This window comes from Opisthocomus hoazin, chromosome 9, assembly GCF_030867145.1.
Source record: "Opisthocomus hoazin isolate bOpiHoa1 chromosome 9, bOpiHoa1.hap1, whole genome shotgun sequence".
Lineage (NCBI taxonomy): Eukaryota > Metazoa > Chordata > Aves > Opisthocomiformes > Opisthocomidae > Opisthocomus > Opisthocomus hoazin.
In genome coordinates this window covers 36,302,587-36,324,437 of record NC_134422.1, presented here as the reverse complement: position 1 = coordinate 36,324,437, position 21,851 = coordinate 36,302,587, and the positions used below count along the sequence as shown (strand labels likewise).

Sequence of the window (21,851 nt, the reverse complement as noted above, 5' to 3'; positions counted from 1 at the left end):
GTTGCACAAAGGGGAGAGAAAGGGACAAGACTAAAAAGACCCATTTCCCAGGAGAGGAACACTGTCTGTTCTAACCTGGCCTTGTTCCAAAATCCATTAGTACCTGACAATCACTGTCATTAGCTTCCCTCAGCCCCCCACATTCGTGGTCGAGGATGCGATAAAGTGGATTGCTAAAACTCACGCCTTTGGATCTGTAGCAAGACACCTTACCCACAGCTGCTGCACCCCAGAGAAAAAGGAATGAAGTGCCTTTATTACTCTGAATGAATCAATTATTAGCTACAAGCCTTACAGAAAATTACAAGCAACCAGAGAGTAACTGCAGAACAAACAGATGGTATAATGATCCTTTAATAGCACCGTTATGAGATGGTACAACACACACTGGATGCAGTTATGCTAGGTGTCCGAGACAGTCCTCCCAGCGAGGTGGCTGTGGACGGACAAGCGCAGGCGGTTAGCATCTGATGAACTCATCCAACAGTTATTCGACATGACAGCAGACAGTAAGTTTAGGCAAAGACTGTCATCACTTCATTACAGAATAGTTTTTCATGAAGAAGAAAAGGAAATGGCATCAGGTTCTTTCTTCGCACTCTGGATCTTTGAATCTTGGTTCTTCTCATTCTCCAAACAACTTTAAAAAAAGGGAGGGGGGAGAAATATCATAGCTCAAAATTTGTCTCATACTTTGCAGAACTAACTAAACATCCATGGCCACGGAAAAAATGTATTCAGCTTCACTGAGCTGCTTATTAATTTATTTAGCGCTAGAATCACACCATAAGGAATCTGTAAAAAGAAACCTGCATATGCAAAACACTTCACATGTGCCAAAATGTCATGTCAATTGCTAATTAGTTTAAAAAAAAAAAGAAAAAGAACAAGACTTCTAGCAAAATTAACAACAGTCAAATAAGTAACACAGGACACAAATCAACACATAAAGGCTCAGAAACGGAGATGGTTGAGGCTATAAGCTGGTACCTGGTCTTCTGAGAAACGTGTCTGAATTAGAGCTACAATATACACAAGAAATTTGAGATACGTTTTTCTAAGAGAACATGTGACTGCTTCTACAGCAGTCTGTTGCCCAGACTGTATCTCCAGCAAGTTTGTCACCATGGCAACCTGAAATTTTTCTGTAAGACAATTTTCTTAGTAAAATTTTAGGGATAGATTTGTGCCAGAAAGGAGTGTCCACACATGTGCTAGTGAGAGATACAGCGACCCTCCGAGAGTGGCTTGTTCAGGAGCACCTGGGTCCTGCCCAGCCCTGGAGATGGGGGATGCTGGCCAAAGAACCAGGACCAGCCGCTATGCCTGTCACTGGGGACCAAGTTACAAGAGAGGACACAGGAGCAAGAGGGAACAGAGGATATTCCAGCTCAGCTTAAGGGAAAAACTTCCTCCAGGAGTGCTCTGACACTGAACCTGGAGCCTGGAGAGGATGAGGGATCTATATCACAGGATATTCAAAGCTCAGCTACACTGCCTCATGAAACTGGTCCTGCTTTCAACTGGGGCTGAGCTTCAAGACATCATTCCCATCCTGCATGATGCTTTGACAAGCTCATTTCTAGTGCTTGCAAAATGCAACATGGAGCAGTAGGCTGGAAGACAGCCGAGAGCCCTTTCTGTTCCTCCAGAGAAGTCCTGTGGGGTTTTTTCCAGCAACTAGGTTAAGGGGCTTGCAATCAGGCCTTAAAGACATAATGAAGTCTAAGGAACTGCCCAAGCTCTGCGTCCTCCACAAGCAAGAACAATTTCCTCAGCACAGCTGTAGGTCTAATCCTTCAAAACAGATCTGGAAGAGGCAGACAAAGGGTAATGCAAAAATCGCTGCCGTTCAGAACACCAACAAGAGATTGTCACAGCGATTCTCCTCTCTGCTGTAAGACCTCTGCTTCACCCCTGCACTCTGATCTGACCTGAGCATCAGGAAAGGTCCTGCCTGGGTCTGATTCAATTTCAGCCCTTCACCTCTGAACAGATGAAAGCATGCTGTCTTCTCTGCTACAGCATATCACAGATGCCAGGTGACACCAAGGACTTCGCTATCACAGCCAGGCTCCAAGGCAGGAGGAATACAACGGTAGCCTGTCATTTCCTCCATGTTGCCTAAGCGATAAATTGCTCCGGCTCTCACTCTCAAAGCTGATCCGATATGGAGCTCATGCACTATGCAACAGATCCCATTCTGCAGGGATTTTCCTTCCCTCTGATGCTTCACTTTTTTTTTTTTCCCCCAGAAAGCAGTAAGCTGCTTTCTGAGAACCAGAGAAAGTGGGGTGGGTGAATGGAGAGGGGGGGGGGGAAGACAGAATGTATAGATTCATGAGAATACAAAACTGGAACTAAAATCAAGCAGCTTCTTAATGAGTACACTGGGGACAAAAGCTCTTCTTTCCATGCCCCAGGAGGGTTATGCGCCTTGCTCCATTATTATTTTTCTAGAAGACAGACAAATAAGCATCCATTTCACTCTGAAGGTTGGATCCTGAATTTCCTGGGTATGAGCAGAGGTCCAATGTTATCAGTTATTCTTCCATTGAAAAAAACTCCCAAATATTCAAGAATGCCAGTCTACTCACTTATGTGTGTGCAAGGCTGCTAATCAGTTTGTAACAACTGCCATCATCACATTCCTGCCAGCAGTGAGCTATGCCAGGTGAGAACTCAGCCAGAGAGTCAATTTAAGAAAATGTAGGAAACTCGAGGAGGAAAGCACAGCCCCTTGGCTTGATGAAAAAAGAATTTGATTGTTAAAAAAAAATTCTTTCCTTGTGTGATTAATGACAGTAAGAGAAAAATCGGCATTTACAGTGTATGTGTATATTGCGAGCAAAGGCAGAAGCTTTCTTCTTAATTTTCCTGTCCAAGGAAATGAAGCATTGCTGGTGAGACTCCAGACAGAAGTCCTAGGTCAGACACCACCCTGCACAGAAAATCCTGCATGAGGCAGCTGATTTTGGAAGAGCAGAGTGTTGGGGCCCTATTCTTTTGCTTTCTGGGTTTCAAGGTGTTAGGTGAGTCTGAGCCATTTTTTAGGCTCCTCTTTGCGATTCAGAGCCGCAAACATCATAAAGCAGATTCCAGCTTAACGGAACCCATAATTCTACATAGCTGTGCGCACCCAAAAACCTTTCATATTGTGCGTGTGCTAAACAGCATCATTTCAGAGCAGTAGTCCCTCCTCCCCAGGAGTTTCAACAGGGCATTGACTGCATCGCTGACATGGCCTTTGCTGACACTGTGGCAGCTGACACAGCTCCAACAAGCTCTGCACATACCTGGCAGGCCAAGCTAACTAATGACCTTAACGCTTGTTGCAGGGTTGTTAACTGGTGATCAGCTGTTGTACAGCAGCTGGCTCTCCTGCTGTCACGCCCTCCTGCATCTGAGCTATTTGTTGGAAAAACTGGTCCACAGCATGACATGTGAATTTTACAATCTCCCTAGTTCCGGAGATGAGTAGGAAATAAATCCAGAAAATCTGATTAGGGCTTGTCACTGGAGTAAGCTCATTAATCATTGATGTGGCTCTTTCATATGCAGTTTGCTAACTCCTGCAGGCATCAGCAGAAAGGGGTGGGGGCCTGAAGACTGCGGATTTGGAAAAGTTTTTCTTCATATAACAGTTGCACTGATTTTTCCTCTTGAATATTTAGCACATTCTAATAAAAAATAAAAAGAGCCACAAAGCACCAGTGAGATCATTCAGCCTAGCTTCTTGCATAGAGTCAGGCACAGGATTCCTCTGAAATAATTCCTGTAGCCAAAAAGATAAGAACATCTAGTTGATAAAATGTGAAATCCAGCATGAAAAACTCTGTCAGCCACTTGCCTTCATAATTTTTGCAGCAGTCAGTTATCCATACAGTTCCATAAAAAAAGGAATCATATTTCATTTCTTACCTGAACTTGTCTAGCTTTGCCTGTCAACAACAGGTTCTTTGAGTAAGAGATGAAAGTCTTCTATTATTGCTGTTTCCCCAGCCTCCCCAAAATATTCTCAGCTAAGCTAAGCCAGCTGAGCTACTGCCATCTCAAAAGACAGCACGTATTTCCCATGACCCACCAAACACTGCCATCACAGTACGGCTTGTAACAATGCCAGCCATGATCACAAAGGTGCCAAGACACAGGAAAGAAAGCCATGAATAACTTTCCCTGGCCTCAAACACATGAAATAATTTGGATACATGTGGCTCCAAATTAAACCCATGGATGAAACCCTCTAATACTGGATACAAGTGAAACTGAGAAGACGACTTCTCTCCGGACTTTGCAGCTAATAAGTCAAACCAATAAAACCAAGAAAAACAAGGAGTTTTGAGGGGTTTTGATAATCTCCTGATGTATCTGCCTCTGAGATGTCCAAGACCTAGGACACTCATAGGAAACACAGCTCCACAACCAACACTTCCAACCTATCTTCAAGAGCAAGAAGAAAGTATTGAAACTCAAACTACACAGGATTTCAAGAACCACAAATTTCTCCCCATCTGTTTCATATTCTCTTTCAAGAAGATTTTACAGCTTGCTTTGGTTTAGAGATTTGTTAGACACTGGATACAGGAACACAAAACATTTGTGATTACTGCTTATTGCGGTTAGCGCTTCTTGAGAGTCAAAGAATTAATTTAACATACCTGGCATTTTCTAAATGCAAAGAAATGGATGCCTGCCCATTTCAAGTTCATACAACTTCCCCACAACATCTCTGGAAGATTGGTTGAAGAAGGTTCAACCCAAATTCACCCAACCAGGTTAAGATGGTTTAGTTCTCCGAATCTAATAATGGTCCGGCATTTATAAAGTTTGTCCCTCTCTTCTCTGGAACAGAAAGTCAACCTCATGCTGCTCTTCAGTAAGCCTCAGTCTTTCCACACTGTCTACTTGGATTAAAGCTATCCAGCAGGACACAGAGTGCATACCAGAAAGCCACTGCAATATGCTCAAAGAAGTTCAAAGATACTTGGAAAAGTTACAGATTCCTGTAAGAGGAGAGCAGTGATTAAAACAGCATATCACCTTTACTGGCTCATGGGTAAACTAAAATAGCATATGGGTTTAATGAAATAATTTTAAGAAAGACCTGACCTAGCAGAATGACTGGGTTTTCCTTTCATATGTAGCTTCTAGCAGAGTAGGGGGCACGTCTCCTTCAGCACGTATAGGTTTACCACGGATATGCTTATAAGTAACATGTGTTAGTTTTTGGTGAGTCATTGGCGCTAAATTACATCTAAAACTGTCTTGTTTCCAATGCAGCAGATCTGAATCGAGCTCCACACACATGGAGCATTCAGTTCTGGCACTCTCTACAGGGACAGAGACCTGCTAATGATATGTACCCAAGTGAGTGTGCGAAACCTTTTTAATCACAAAGACATAGTGCTAAGTAATTTCCTCTTCCTTTCCCGACTACTTTAAAACTGTTTAGCATGCCAAAGAATGATCTCCATTCTGTGTTGCTAAAAATCTTTCAAAACCACTTCCCTTAAGATTAACTCCGTAAGATGGCAGGTAAAATATCAGCAGCAATTAGAGCTTCTCCCACAGAGTCTCAGAAGTAGGTCAGCAAAGGTGGTTTGTATAGGACAGGCCCTGCCAACTCCAATGAATAATGAGTGCCTTTCATTATCACTCCCATTATTTGGGCTCCAAACATCTCCTTCACAGCTTCTCTGCAACATACACTTGCCCTGGATACACTGCATCTTACTACCACGTTCATTTTTGGTCTGCCGAACTGTGCAGCCTCGGGGCCCTGTTGCATTGGATTCGGCACAAAGACACGGCCATTCCTCCAAGAGTCTGCAGTATAAATAGACACAACAAGCCGTGGGTGGGAGGAGAGCACCGGCACAAAGATGGCAGCTGACTTCCTGAAGGACTGGGGCACCCAACAACTCATGTGTGTCTTTGCCAGTACACAGCCAAGGCATGTTCCGGATCCCAGAGCCAAGTGATACACCCCTGCCCAGGGCTACCAGTTTGGATAAGGTCCAAAGTATCAACAAAACATTAGATAGAAACATGCCTTTGCCAGCCAAAAGAGATGGAGGCAAAAAGGCAGAACAGTAGCTCAAGGCTTGAGCCCTATGCTAAACTCAGGCCAGCAGCAACACCTGCAGACCTCTGGTGCACAAAAGCTACGCTTTGAATTGTACTCACCCAAACCATATTATTCAATCTTGTAGGAGCTGAAATAGCTGGGTCTATGCAAGCCTCCACGGCTGCTGCCTCTTCCCCTTGAAGGGAAGGCTTCAGGAGCAAATACATCTTTTAAAAAAAGAACATGGAGACATACATGAGTGTTGTATGCTTTCAAACACATGTCCATTCAGCATTCTGCACGGCATCAGGACAACCTCAAGGATGCACGCCAGTACAGGTTATGAGAGCACAAATCAGGCAATCCAGAAAATGTGTACACAGCACACACAAACCCCAACGTTGCCCTACTTTGCAGCCTAATGCCCTCGCTGCTTTCTCAATGAGACACCCCTCTGCAAAGGAAAAACCAGCTGGCCATGATCTGACCAAACTACTGGTCTTCTGTATTTTCTTCTCCCTGAGACAGATGACCTTCAGATGGTCCAAATAGACAATCCAAAAGGCAAACGTGCCAGGACAGTCCAGCATGGCAGAAATGGCTTACCTTCTCTGCGACTGCTGCCTCGCCTGTTGGGGTTCGTTATCGGCATGCGCATCATCTGTAAATTAAAGACATCTCATTAAAAAGCTCATCTGTCAAGAAGTCAGCCTCTTCATCATTTGCTCAGGTACTATGTGATCAGCAAAGTAATCCCAAACTTCATTATTAATTTCCCTGAAAATAAGATTACTGCTGATACTCTAGCAAAGCAGTGATGTAGGTAACGAGGTCCATAGTTGCAGGTAGGCTTTCAGGTCAACACCTTTCATACTTAATACCTTACCTGACATTACTGTGGTGCAGATACAGCCAGATGAGCAGAGCCTGGAAAGCAGAATTAGTCTATTGCAGCTACACGGGGCACTTCTTTGACTCATTTACACAGTGAGCCAGGCTGAGATCCCTTGAACAGAGTTACCACTCTAGAGCAAGAGTTGCAGTGCACTGCAGCCCTCTGCAGAAAGAAATACTTTCCTTTTCATGTGCAATAAGTCCCTTTGTCATATTTTCCTTATTCACATTGCAGGAAATATATTCCCTAGCAGGAATATTGGCAGCAGTACTGAATTTTAAGTGATGGTTAAAAACGACTTGCAGGAAGATCTCTGCTTGTAAAAGCAAGTGTTTATACTGAGTGCCCTATTAAACAAGAGTTATGCTTAACCCACAGAGGACAAGTTGAACATCCAAGACTACCTTACATATTTCAGTACCTCACATACAGTCTTTCTGCTCTGCAGATTAAGAATTCCTGTGGTGCATTCACTAGCTGGCTTTGAATAGAGATTCTGAACAACAACAACAACAAACTACTAAGCTAATTTGGCAATTCAAACCAAGAGAATGTGACACAGAATCCTGTTTGCTTCAAGTTATTCATTTAGTCGCTTGCACCTTCCAAAAATAAAAGCTGTCCATATTCTCTGGCAGCTTGCTGGTGAAACTGTCTTTGTTCCCTGAATGTGATCCTCAAGCACAACACCCACTGTAGATCTGTGTTGTAAGTGCAGGCACCCAGGTTCAAGCGTCAGTTAATGGAAAAAGTAGACACCAGCATGATTTGAAAATAGCTAGCAGGAATTCACAGGCTGGGTCAGCATTTAGTCACACATTAAAAAACAAATAAGAGCTCGAAAGGGGAACACAAATCTCAGTAGAACAAGTGTTCTTCAGCTATACTGCGATTACATGCTCAGCTGAGAGATGGGTTTGATAACAGAGCCAGAGCCACCAGTATTTGTTTCTGTCTCAGATACGCCAATCACTGTTCTCCAGGCACATACTCTGTATGTCAGTGAAGAAAGAGTGTCGGAGTTGGTGGATGTGCCAGACTGCCGCAGGGATTCACACTCTCCCCAGGCATCCATCAAGCAAGGTCAAACTTCTCAGCTGATGGAAAATGAAGCATTACAGGAGACAGCTGGATTTCAAACCACATTCAGTTTTCTGGTCAAAACCTCCAACTGCAACAGGAATTGCAGTTCACATATGTACACCTGACTTCTCCTTAAAAGAGGATGAGCAGAATTTTTGCTTCTCCAGTCAGCAGAAATCAGTTTTACCCTTCCTTACCTCCTCGCTGCTCATTGATTCGGAGCTGGATGTGTCACGATGGCACTGCACAATAACGTTCGAGATCAGCTCACCGGAGACATCCACAACACTTCTGCAGAAAGCAGTTAGCTGTAACAGAACGAAATAGAGCAAATCTCGTAGAGCAAAGCTACAGTACAAACCCTCTCATGGCAGTTTCATTGGGGGTGGGAACCTGTACAGGGATTTAAAAAACAAATCACATAAGGAAGAAACTCCAGCAGGATTATACACCTAACAAAATACTGGAGCAGATGGCGGCCAGACGAATGTATTCTGGCAGCATATGACTACCCACAAGTTACTGTTCCACAATTGCATATTTGCTGTATGAAGCCTTGAGCCTGCCTGAGGTAGAAGAAAAATCTCCAAATCCTTTTCATGGCTCTGGCATCACCAAGCACAAACAGAAGAGCTGTGCAGGGCTATGCTGATGGCAGCTCCAGCTCTAGAAGTTAAACTACCTTTAAAGAGGTTTTCTCTATGATTTGACAGAAGCTCCAGCAAAACCTGCACCCAGGTTTAGAAAACCAAGATCCTCACACTGCCTTTCATACCATATTGCCCCAAGAAGAAAAGAAGAGGGATGGTGTCTGCTTAGGATACAGTGATAACTTTGTAGCAGCCAGCCCTTGAGTAAAGCAAACCTAGCAACAACCACCAATTCCACGTTACCCCATCTACACGCACACACAAGAGCACACGCTTAGCTCAAGTGTAGCGATACTTGAAGAGACGTTTACCCCTTCTTCATGGGGTAAACTACCTCCTGAGGTAGGAGCATGGCTCATGAGCTGCGAGGAAAGCCTTTGCACCATCTGTTCAGCACCTTCACAAAATCCCTACTCTTCCCTACAGATTGTTCCCAGGAAGGACAGAAAAGTCTGGCAACCATTGTCAGAGCAAAAAGAGGCAAGAAGAGCTCAGCTTGCAGCAGCACAAAGCAGACATAATCTCTGTGGGATTCTGACACGCAGTAGGGTATCGTTGCATGCAGGGACTCAAGAGCTACTCCACATGCTTTGTAAGATTTGTGCAAGCAGTTAGGGCATAACCACTCAGAAAGTTGAAATGGGAGCCATGTTTTGGCAAAAATAACTGCACACAGAGAAGCCCAGATTCAAAGATGATGTATTTACACCAAAGCTGGTCATTTAAGCATCAGAGCGCAGCAAGAGCTGTATCGAGAGCCTGATCCATGTTTGCTTCAGGCTGAAAAGGGAGTTGAAAATTTGAAATATTAGCCCTGTCAGCACAGAGTGGGAATCTGCACTACACAGAAGGACAAGTCTTTATCTGTCACCTACATGCATGATAGACAAAAAGCTACAGCTTCCTTCCCGGGTTTGGTCCCAAAGCACGGACACTTTTGCTACATGCTGCTCCAAGACACGCATCTCCTTTTCCACTCACAGCAGCTCCTGCATTCCCCACTGACAGGCAGATGAGTTTCCCAGCACTGACCCTTCCCACCTAACACCCACGCCATGCTGTAGGTTGTACTTGTTTGGATTTGGTTTTGTTTTCAGAAGCGCCAATCATTCTTCAGCATCAGCAGTGTTTCAGCACGTCCTGAGAACATCCTGCACGGAGATGGGGGTTTACGTTCACACCAGAGGCACTTACCACGAAAGGCCCAAATTTGAAGTCACATGTGAACGGGTCTCTCCCTGAAGCTTTCGTGCACACAGTTTCACGGATGCTGAACTGCAGCTCTAGTCTATAGGCATCGCTGTTCCACATGTCAACCTGACAAAAGGAAGGTCAACACAGCGTATAATTAGCGCCTGTCATTCTTCTATGCCCACTACATGGCAACCTTGCTTCTTTGTCAAGCAGAAGCAAGACGTGAGGACATTATGGGTCAGTGCCCAATTTAAAGCAGATTACTGTGTGTGAGAAAGGCTGTTTTACTGTGCTCAGGAGTACTCTTAGGCAGATTTGGTAGCAGCAACATAGACCAGCTTTCCATGGGGGTTTCACTTGAAACTCCACAGCTGTTGCGGGATCCTCCTGCTGCTTGGGGTTAGCTGGATGGACTATAGCTGTCAAAGGTAGACAAGCATAGCATTAGCCCTGCACGCTACCTCCTCTTCTGTGGGAACCAGGGAGCTCTGCTTTGGATATCTAGATGGCTGGGAAGTCTATTGCAAATACATGACTTGGAAAGTAAATCACATGACTGCCAGCAATTGAATTAAAGCAGTTTATAGAGTCACTCCTTGTCAGCTAGGGTGCTTCAATGGACAGCATGCATGCAACACTGCAAGCTTTGAAGAGTTTGGTTCCTTTCGTTGACACATTAGAATTTTCTTTTCTCCTTCTCACAGTCTAATAACTTGAAACTCAAAAACCCCAAACAAAACAAAAAATCCCCATTGCTTTCATGTACTTTTTTTTCCCCACCAAACTAAATCAATCCAAAAGTCATCTCGTCATTCCTTCTTTCAGAAGACTTGATGCATGCCATCTATAGAAACAGAATGGTTCTGAGGATGTTTAGGCAGTTGTACATGCTAACTTTAAATTAGGAAGCTTTAACTCCTTAACTCTTGGTATCCAATAGCAACACAAATGAAAACAGATACGGGTTTCCTGTCTGCATTTAGACACTAGTAGATTTACACCAGAATTGGTGTGCAGAGACAGATGATGTAAACACAGATTGGAGAAAGAATCCTGAATGTGTTTGTGGTGGCATTAAACTAACAGTGCAGATATTTTGTTGAGATCTTCCAATGAACCAGGTTACTTTGTGCCCAAAGCAAAGCAGTTAGCTAGAGGTATTTAAAGACACCAGTTTTGAACAAAATCTTACAAGACATTCCTCAAAGATTTCTATTCTCATGGTGGAAAATTTAAACTTCTAAATTATTTTAATTATAAACCAGCGTACGAAGAATATTTAGGTTCCTAAAGCCATAGCTTCAGATGACACCCCAAACCCACCCTCTTCTAAGCACCATCAGAAAACTCCAACTAAATCTGGGTTTCCAGGATTGGGTGAAAAAGAGCTTTCCACCACAGCAAAGCATATTTCAGGTAAAGGATCTCCACTGTCTGTGCACTTACTCTTGTGACATGGCTCCTGACAACACCATACAGGTTTGTCCCCAATGACTGGGAATTGATCCTTGCAATGGAAGCATTGAGAGCCTCTTCTGTGACTGGGAGTTCATAGTCGTACACTGGAAACCCTGAGACAGACATATAGTTCCATTAAAAGTTCAGTGTGATCTTGTACTTTTCCTCCTGAAACCACCATAAAAAAGAAGACATGGTTCCATTCTGAGCCACTTACCTGAGCATGAGAAAACGCTCAGTGTGAGGACAAAAATTAAGATCCTCATAGCGTGACTTTCAAAATCCTCTGGTCTTTTCCTTTTCTAAAGAAGGGTTTCCAGTGCATATTCCTCTGTCTTTATATAAATGCAGCCTTGATCCTACACCTGACCTTCCAGTGTCCAAGCTCTGCTACAAACATTGCACTTTAAACAGAATTGATCCAAGAGTAAATATTTGCTGTCAGCTTTTCTCCATTTTGCAGTTGTTCTCTGATAAGAGATGGGCTGCAGTGCCTTCTTCCCAGCACTGCAACTAAAGGGAAGCACCAAATTCCTGATATCTCCATAGGCAAAGGCAAAACCTTACTATTTTGTTCATCGTTAGCCATTAGTTATCCATTTAAAGCTGGTAAGCCATCACTGTCCTTAGCACTGGACCCTTTGTGTCTCAGCAACACTTACAAGATGACATTCCCCAAGGGGGGGACGATTTCACAGAACAGGAATCCACCCACATGGACCTGTCTGACACCACTACCCTGCAGGCCAAAGCATCCAGGCAGAAGCCTCCCAGATACGAGACACAGAGCAGACCCTTGGGACACCCCAGGTCCGTTGGCCTTGCAAGCTCCTGCAACCTCTGCTATTTGATACATGCCAAAAGAGCTCCCACATTGCTCTGACTTTCACCAAGCCTAAGCCCAGCTAACCAAACAAGCAAGTCGCTGTGGACGTTTGGTTTCCCGCATCACATCCCCCTGATGTTCAGGCTTCAGTTTCAGCACAGAAATTAGTGGACTTTATGAAAATTTATGGCCTGACTTCAGTAGTGAAAACACCATAAGGAATTACAGGGATGAGCTGGACACACCACCTCAGCACTTAGCTAACTGGAGCCAGACTGCAACAGGGCAAGGTGTCCTCTATGCCCTCTTCAACACACAGCACTCGGCACTCGCTAGTCTTGGTTTCCAGATACAGGCAACGTATATTACCACTCTAGCACGACTACCCGACAACAGAGCCACTGAAACACTTCTAGCAAGGTTCAGAGAAGCACCTGGCTTTTAAGTGCTCAAAGGCTGTCCATGGGAGTTGGGAGATGCCTTCAGACAAGTTCACCCATTGTTCACAAGGCAAAGATGTGCCTAACTGTATTCATTTTGAAGATCCCATGTGTGAAATTCCTCCACTAACCTTCAAATCGCAGTTCCACTTGTATTAAATTGCACAGGGCAATTTTTAAAACTTTCCAAACAATGAGCACTCAAAGAAAGACAGGGGAGCATGCAAAATACCAGGGCTCAGATTTAGTAAGGAACAGGATGAAGTTGCTTCTAGTTGTTCGGTTGTCGGACTGCAGGATGGCAGCCGATCACAAGGCTGCACACAGCTGGGAATGAGGAGAGATGGAGTCAGATAAGCATCACTCACACTGAAAGCACTTTAGGGCAAAAACACTGTAAGGTAATGCACTTCCAAGACACCATAGAAACAACTGCCCAAGTGTGGGCCTTGATCCTTGGTCGCTGAATTAATTCCCTGTTGTTGCTGTGAGATCCTAGAAAAGGAACTTGTTGAGCCACGGTACATCCCGGGGAAGAGTTTGTGTTCCAGTTGGCAGAGCTGGACATGAGCACAAGGACTCTGCTAGGAACAAGCTGTGCCTGGGGGGACAAGCAGACACAGCGCCAAACAGGAACCTCGCTGGGGTCACGTTACTGGCTAGTGCCACACCACGTGTGCGCCATCACACCCAAGCACTGCTTGGAGACTGGTGGATGTGGGCGCATATTCCAAAAAAGGGGTGGGCACTTTTTACCAGCCAACTTGGATTTCAGCAATGGGAATGCAATCAAAAATGCCAATTGAAACTTTGCCCAGTCAAAAGCCAGAGCCTCTTCTGTACATCTGTTCTCCTCTTTCACTGCAGCTGAAGACGCTCTCTCCTGGCTTTTGGACGCACTCCTCTGCAGCAGAGTCTGCCCTTCCTGCTTCCCAGCTCTCCTTAAGTGCTGTCTGTGCCATGGAGAGGCCAGCACTATTCTGTGGCTGCAGCGCTGCCAGAGCACCACGATCCAGAGGATCTAAACTGGGCTGGAGATTCTTAAGAACAGCCAGTTGTGCTATGCCCAACTTCTCTGCAGCCAGAGCCAAGCCTACGCTCCCTCAGATCAAGGAGGAGGAAACCTGCTGATACACTGTTTGACCTGCTTCTACAGCGGTTTCTCTGCAATCAGTCATGCTGCTGCTGCGGTAATGAGACACAAGAAACGAGACTACTCAAACCATTTGAATGGAAAGAACTTGGCACTCAGAGCCCCGAGGTCCTGACTGTTTTCCAGCACGCTTCACCACCAACTTGCTGCAGTAGCCTGGATAACATTTAGCTTTCAGCTTCATTCCTAGCAAAGGAATCATCTGCCTCTTGTATGCTGGGACCGGTTAGTATTCCACCAGAACCTGAATATGTAAAATTGCTTACTACCTGCTGAGCCCCAGCATTGTAGCTGGTCCAACAGTAATTTTAACTGTTGAACCAACTGCAGGGTTTAAAGATTTTCAACTTAGACTAGCTACTAGGAAATTCTGCCAGCAGGACTGTAGTAATGCTGAACGGTACTTGAAAATAAAATTGTTTAATGAAATTAAAGTTCCTCTACAGATCTCTGGCTTTGCTTTGTGGCATTCAGAGAATGGAGATGTTTGCTATTCCACCTCTCTGAATCCTGGCTCATTAAGTCTGTAATGAACTTGGTAAATATTTCTCCTGTCTCTCCACAGATACATTATACACTCCACTAGATTCATGTTACAGCAAAATTGGTTTCACCCACAGTCCGTGTCAGCAGAACATTTGGGTTGAGGGTGCTCAATCCAAACAGAGACAGGAGCTGGGTAAGAGGCAGAAACTGGGGGTGGGCAGGATGGGATTGGGGAGAAGGGAGGCTCTGTGGAGAGAAAAGCCTTGGGCATGTGCTGGCAGGAGGAAATGGCAGTCTGAGGAGGGCGCAGCATTGTCCCCACCCACAGGTAATTCATGTCCACAGGTAGCACCTGCCCAGTGCTAACAGGACACATGCAACAAGGATAGGGTATTTTCCCTTTGAAGCAGGGGGTTGAGAAAAGAAATGCTGGGAAACCTCTGCTTTCAGGAGATTTAAGCAGTGGAACCAATTTTACATTTTCAGAGTTGAAGTGCCATGAGTTCTTGGTTTCTCAGGAGGTCTGTGGTTTTCACCACATTCTCTTTGCACTGGAGACTGTAACTGAAGCATCAGGTTAGGAAACACAACTGTATTTGTGAAGAGCAACTGCAATTCAGCCTGAACTTCAATATTTTGCAGAAGGCCTCCAAGGTCAAATTCCTAAACCCAAGAAACTCTTCAGTTATTAGCATATTCAAAAGAGAAAAGTTGTTTCATCTATGCTAAGGAAACAACAGGCATGGCCATGTAGATCGAGGACAACATGCTCTTGAAAGAGCAAAGCATCCTTCCCTTCTTCTAGAGACCAGTTGCTGGCCTTTGCCGATAAGGACCCTGCCATGAATTACTAGGTACTACAGGCCATCGTGGTGGGCAGTGCCTATGGCACATGGAGAAGTAACAAAAGGTGAAGCCTTGGCCTCAAACCAAAACCAGGGTAGAACAAAATAGAAAAATGGAGAAGGTGCAAAAAATGGGACAAAAAGTGCTTCTGACATGTTGCCTGCTGTCCTGCTGCTGCTGCCTTCCACATCCCTGGGAATTATACAGGCTTTCACCTGAAGACAACCCAGACACCACGCAGCACTGGGGAGAAGCCACAAATTTCACCTGCAGAGCAGCAGCAATGGAGCTCACAATGTCTTTGATCAGGATAACAATTTTTGTCCCCCAGTTAACCAGACTGAAGAAGTTTGAGAAGACTTTTAGAGGGAGCTTACAGAGCAGACTGAAAAAGCATATATGCACATACAAATACATCTTTTTAGAAAGGACAAATGTTATAGTTAAACCCCCAAGAAAACAAAACCTCTTGAAATTTGAGAGAGGGTGAGATGGCGAAAGACTCTTCACAATTTAAGGACTGAATATCAACTCTACTAACAGCAAGTTCCAGATGCCTTGGGGCAGAGGGAGGTGGTTGTATCCAATTTCATCTACACAGCAAACAGATACGCACTACTTGAGAAAAGAGGAAATTAAAGAGCTTCTGTTAGATGACTATTTTCAGACCACTTTTACTCCCAGCAATCAAGTCAGCTCTGTTCCCAGACAACTGGGAGAACAATAGTTTTTCTTTGTGAGTGAAATTTTGATAATTGCAAGATGCATTTTCATTTTAAATGTCAATCATCCAGCATCATCACACGTCTGTACTCTGAAAACAGTCTAAACAGCATCCTAGGCACCAAGGAGCTATTCCTGATCCCTTGTTTCCTGGACATGCAAATGACAGTTGTAAGTTAATGATGTCCTTTCAGATAAAAGAAAACCTGACTAAGTGCAAAACAACAAGTTGGTTTTTTTCCCCCTATAGCTCTCGCATCATGGCATTGGCAAAAACAAAAGGCTCCCTGAAAGTTCTTCTCCACAGGTAACTTCTTCCTCACACATGCAGAAGACTAACCGTTGTATTGACATCAGCTGATAGAGATAGGAGCAAGGCATCTAGATTTTACTCAGACTAACAGAGGCTTTGAGACCTGATCCATAGTTCATAGACACCAACAGAGACTTCGTTTTGATTCCCTTCAGATCTTGCCTGCATGTCCCTTGAGAAACCAGCAGACAGTCGTATAGCCGGTGCAGACACTGCTCGCGGGCTGCTGAACATTCCCCAGCCCTTGACCACCCAAGATGGACAATATGTGTTTGTTCTTCCAATTTCTCTAATTGCTCTCATGTTGTCATAAGATGGTACCCTCTGCCATGCTGGCTGCATTTCTCAACCCCACATAGAGCTTTCCACTGTAAAACACTTCAAGATTTGGTTGTTAAAAAGAGAGTAAAGTGAAGACAAGTGAATATAGTGAAACTTCAGCTTCCCTCACCTACAATATTAAGGATGAAACCAGATGCATTTCATAAACCTGGAGTTAATACCATGGAAGTTTCGTACTCTGCAATGTTTGCTGATGCTCTGGGAGAACTCGCTGAGTTGTTCCATGTCAACTGAAAACTGTTGGAACTGATGCCTGAGGAGTAAATACATAAAGATTAAAGGAAACATTTCAGCATGCATGCAGAGGCGGTACCTAACCCCTTCTGCTCTGCACTTCTGAGGTGCCCCATACTTGCTGGTCTAACGAAGGCAACATAAACCTATAGAGTTTCTACTGATGTTGCTGGAAGTGGACTTTGAGAGTGAAGCAATAGAAAGCACAGGTTACAGCAAACAAAACCTCCATAACACACACGGGATGACTGTTCTGAAACATCACAGGCTGTAACAGAATCTCAGAGGTCTCACTTCATTACTTTGAGCCTTTGAAACTTTAAATATTTATATTCCTTGTGTCTGCCAGGTCAGCAGTAATAGTACTTACAGGGTCACTGGCACACCTTTGTAGCTGATGCAAGGCAAACATTACCTCCAGACTGTTATGTGTATATCTGGTTTTAATTTTTTTTTTTTAACTTTTGCTGACCATACTGATAATTTTCAAAGGTTTCTCCCTATCCCTAGGGTACATTCCCAGATAGCTCAGCTCTTTACATCTTTTTGCATTCTTAGTGAAAGCTACTTCCAACCACTGGTCAAACCAAGCCCTGGTAAAACTTGAAATCCTGGATGAAACCAGGTAAAACACTCACTTCCAACTTCTGAAGCCATCAACCGCCAAGTGCAGCCACCAGTGTCATACCCCGTCCCTTGTGAGCCTCATGCTGCCATGTACTAAGTGGCTTGCACTGCTGAAGAAGGCTCAGCCTTTCTGGTATTCAGTCACATTACCAGCATTTCCTTTTAATGCTATTTCAACCTCGGCCCTCAGCATCAGTGTAGGGCTTAAGACACAAAGGGGGTTTCTCTGTCTGCAAGTCATGAGAAGGTGTTCTTCATTCAGAGTAACACAAGTCATGAATTTTTAGCACAAATCAATTTTTTTAAAAAGTTATTTCTTCAAGTTACAACCTTTCAATAAAAAAATAAGAATATTTCTGTAATTTCCCACAGGCTTTAAAGATTCATAATGAGAAAAATCAGAAGTTCAAAGGATTCTTAGATACCAAAGCTGCCATTTTCATCTCTGGTTGTCAGACCCTCTATTACACAAGGTTTTAAACATTAGATAAAAAGCCTCTGGTTGTGAGCTCAAGCTTTAGATCAGCATATATTTTAGATAATTACTTTAGGTATGAGTGGCAAAGGCAAAAATTAGCCAAACAGGCAATTCTAGGCACTGTTTTGTCTCATGTCCAGCACAGCAGCAGCCTGGCATTTAGCAAGAGCTTCAGAAGTCTCAGGATGCACAGGAAACCACAAAGACTTTCAGATGCCAAAAGGGACCAATCTGGTGCCTAAGACTGGACTGTACAGGGGTGAGCTCAATGCAACGAAGGAAAGAAAAACCCAAGAAATCACTTCTGGTCCTGGTTCAACAGATGGTGCATAGCCACAGTCACTGTAAAAAAAAACACCACCAAAACCAGGGATACAGGCAGCCCTTATGCTCATTGGAAACACTCCTAGAAACAGCTCAGTTGTGATCACACTAAAAGGCAGAGGCATGACTGCAGAAGTTGTCTGCCTGAGACCACAGAGAACAAATAAGTGCAAACAGTAGGACTGGAGAAAAATGTACAAGGACGGACCACCAGAGCATGCCAGTCCTTTGGTGAGTGTACCCCACACAATGGAGACCCTCTGCAAACCCACCTTCTGAGGGGAAACCCTCAAACACAAAAATCAGGTACCCAACCCTCCTCTCCTCCACAAGCGCACATACCTCCAGGCAACCACTGAGCACAACCACAGTTGGGAGAGGACATGAAACTGAGGAACAGCTTAGTTAGCTCCTTCTACGCTATCTGACCTGCTCTGGATCCCACCACCAAGCCTTGTCCTAACCATGCCTTTCCCCCAGCATTAAGAACAACACAGACCCTTCTCCCAGATTAGACATGGCATGAGCAACTGTGTCTACTCTGTTGAAAAGTCACAGCACAGTGGCGTGTTTTTTTAAAGTAAGTCTCATTTAATTACTTGGAGCAATCAGTTTAATGAATTCATTCAAGGGCTGTGCTTGGGCATCTGACAACTGCTTAAATGAAGTAGTCTAAAAGGGCCTTGTCTTGCACATCTGCTGACACTTTGTCTTATGAATCGCAGAGGGCCACGCAGGTGAATCAACTATGATTCCAAGCACACTGCTCTCAAAAGATGTATTATCAGCCCATTCTTGTTATTCAAGCCAGGCTACCTAAGCTCACACTTTACAACCAACAGAATTAAAGTCCAGAGTTAGGGTAAGGCCTCTCCTCTCTCAGACACACCCCAAAGCCAGACTCCTCAGGAGACAGTCCACAGCTGGTCATGTTCTCCTTACAAAGGTGAATTCCAAGCAGCCAAAAATTTACTTCTCATTTTGCATCACATTTTCTCCACCAGGAGCATGCCTCAGCTCTGGGAAGATTTGTTCATTGAGGGATTCCCTACTGGCCTCAATACACTCCAGTCCTCGCGACCATCTCCTACCTGTGGTACGGCCTCCTCCTGCCTACCCATCACCAAGATAGCCACACTGGGGAGCAAGGATCCTCGCTGCTGGTCCTTTGGCAGCCAGAGCCTAGAGCACTAATTCTGTTCACTACCTGTGCAAAAGCAACAAGCTACAGAGCACTGTATGATGCAAACAGACCACAGTGCTGGCCAGCTGCTCCCCACATCTCATATCCTCCTTTTTGATAGAATCCCTGGACCACCTGGCCCCAGTGGGTGTTGGTCCTTTCTGCAACAAGGATAACAGCACTTCTCATTTACAGGTACATGAGGAACCTCAGCTACTCAGCAAGTACAGCAAAGGAAAGCAAGACAAGATATTCTGGAGTCCAAACAACGAGTAGTGATCACCAGCACCCACACAGAAGAAAGAAATGGTATGAAGATGATCTGTTGAATCTCTTAATGTGCCTCCCAATGCATATTTAAAGAGCAGACCAGCTCAAAGAGTGAACCACAGCAGAAAAGGCCTGAGCAGGAATGCCACGGGGTACCTGCTGCAGCCCTCTATGCTACCAGTCTGACCTAACTCTGTCTGTATCACACGAGTGAAAACCGTCCAAACTGGACACAGCCTGATGGCCTGCAGAGCAGGGGACACAGATCAGGCTCTCTGGGAGCCCAGGCAGCAGGTTCACCACAACTGGGACCAGTCCTGATAAACAACTTTACCCTGTGGCCCACCTGGGGACCCAGAGTAGATCCTGGCTGATCACAGGCAGGAGGCACTTCGTTCAATCACCTCTCTTCTGAGACACAGACTTTGCAGCTCTATCTTAACTTCTTACAGTTCTACTGTTTTCAGCAACCCCCCTTGTACATGCATGTACACAAAGCTTAAAACCCCAGCTCCTACAGCAGCACCACAGGAAAAGGAACTGAATCTGGGTTCCCTATCATGAAACACAGCTTTCGCACCCCGTCTGCAAAAGTTAACTGATCCTCCCTCGTTCACAGTTACTGCAACGCTTCTTCCTCCATTTATGCTTGGAGGAAACCCTTGAAATTTTTTGGTTTGATATCAGAATAAACTCACAAAAGTTTATCTGCAAGCATCTGGCAGCGTCTTCAAGCATCATTCACCACCCTCTTCAACTCTGCTTCCAGCAGAACTGAGCAACCATTTCCGAGTGAATTCTCCATTTCATCACTTGCAATCTCTTCCTAGGTATATAACTGTTTTGTCAAGTTTATTTAAAGGTGCAGCTTGCTGTTCTAAGTCATAACTTGCTGTACTGGCTTCGGCTGGGATGGAATTAGTATTGTCCACAGCAGCCGGCATAGTGCTAAGTTTCAGATTAGCAACCAAAAGAGCGTAGGGAACCCATGGATGTTTCAGCTATTACTGAGCAGTGCTTGCACAGCATCAAGGAACTCTCTGCTTTTCATGCTGCCCCCTCAGCAAGTGAGCTGGGGGTGGGCAAGAGACTGGGAAGGGACATCGCCAGGACAGATTACCAAAGGGATGTTCCATGCCATAGGATACCACCCTCAGCAATAAAATAGGGGGGAGTTTATCCAAAGTAGCAATTGCTCGGGGACTGGCTGGGCTGGTGGTAGGTGATTGCTTTCGCGTCATTATTTTTCTTTCTTTCTATATCTTTTTTTTTTCTCCCTTCACTTATTAAACTGTCTTTATCTCAATCCAGAAGGCTTTTTTCTGGCTTTGCCCTTCCCATGCTCTCCCCCATCCCACTGAGGGCAGGGGGTGGGCAAATGACCAGGTGGGGGGCTTGGCTGCTAGCTAGGGTCAACCTGCCACACTCGCATTCACTGCAATCCATCACCAACTGTGTGATGAGGGGGCTCTGAGCAACCTGATCTAGTTGAAGATGTCCCTGCTCGCTGAAGGGGTGTTGGACTAGATGACCTTTAAAGGTCCCTTCCAACCCAAACTATTCTGTGGTTCTATGATACTGCCTCTGTCTCCTGAGTGGTTGCATTTAGCAGACAAACCCGATTGCAATGGCCAGCTCCAAGAAAAAAATACAATTACATTTCCTGATATACTGAGCACACGAACAAATATCCTAAGGGCATTCACACTAGCAAAATGCAATCACATGGCACTGGCAGAAAGCACAAAGATATACATTAACATGAATCAGCCAACTCAAAAGGTGACACAGGCAGTGCTCCTGAAGCATTTTCTGCAGTATTAAGTACTCCCTGATTTAACAGTCTAAGAGCATTGGAGTTCCTCTGCCTCTTCAGTGTTCAGTGCCTAGAACAGCATCAAAGTCATCACCAACACCAGTGATTCTTGGCATTCAAGTATTTGTGCATCAAACCCCAGAAAGCCAAAAGATTGTAGAAAATCATAGAATGTGTAAAGATTGTTGTCTTTGGATTTGTGGATTTCATAGTTCAAGTTTGTGTCTCGCTGACTGTTTTAAGGGCTTGCAGCAAGCTTTGCGGTTTTTTCTGAAATGGCGATTCCCACACTGCAAGGTAGGAACACTTCGTGTGCTCAGGTTTCCCTGAAGAAGACATTTGTGGGAGTCGGCTATCAAGTGGTCCCAATCTAAACCCATCAGCAAGCATTTACAGAGATTCAGTTTTACAGGTACACTCCAGCATAAGCAGTAGACGTGAGC

At 44.6% G+C, this 21,851-nt stretch overlaps 1 protein-coding gene across 1 annotated transcript; it reads right to left on the bottom strand.

Annotated features, from left to right (window-relative positions):
• Nucleotides 1-336: 336 nt before the first annotated feature.
• Nucleotides 337-11,719, bottom strand: SPP2 (secreted phosphoprotein 2). The gene is made up of 7 exons (XM_009932450.2): nucleotides 11,565-11,719; nucleotides 11,336-11,460; nucleotides 9,890-10,012; nucleotides 8,243-8,353; nucleotides 6,674-6,728; nucleotides 6,187-6,294; nucleotides 337-640 (listed from the first exon to the last, which is right to left on the bottom strand). The coding sequence occupies exons 1-6, from the start codon at nucleotides 11,611-11,613 to the stop codon at nucleotides 6,197-6,199; spliced, it is 561 nt and encodes a 186-aa protein (XP_009930752.1). The 5' UTR covers nucleotides 11,614-11,719; the 3' UTR covers nucleotides 337-640; nucleotides 6,187-6,196.
• Nucleotides 11,720-21,851: the final 10,132 nt, after the last annotated feature.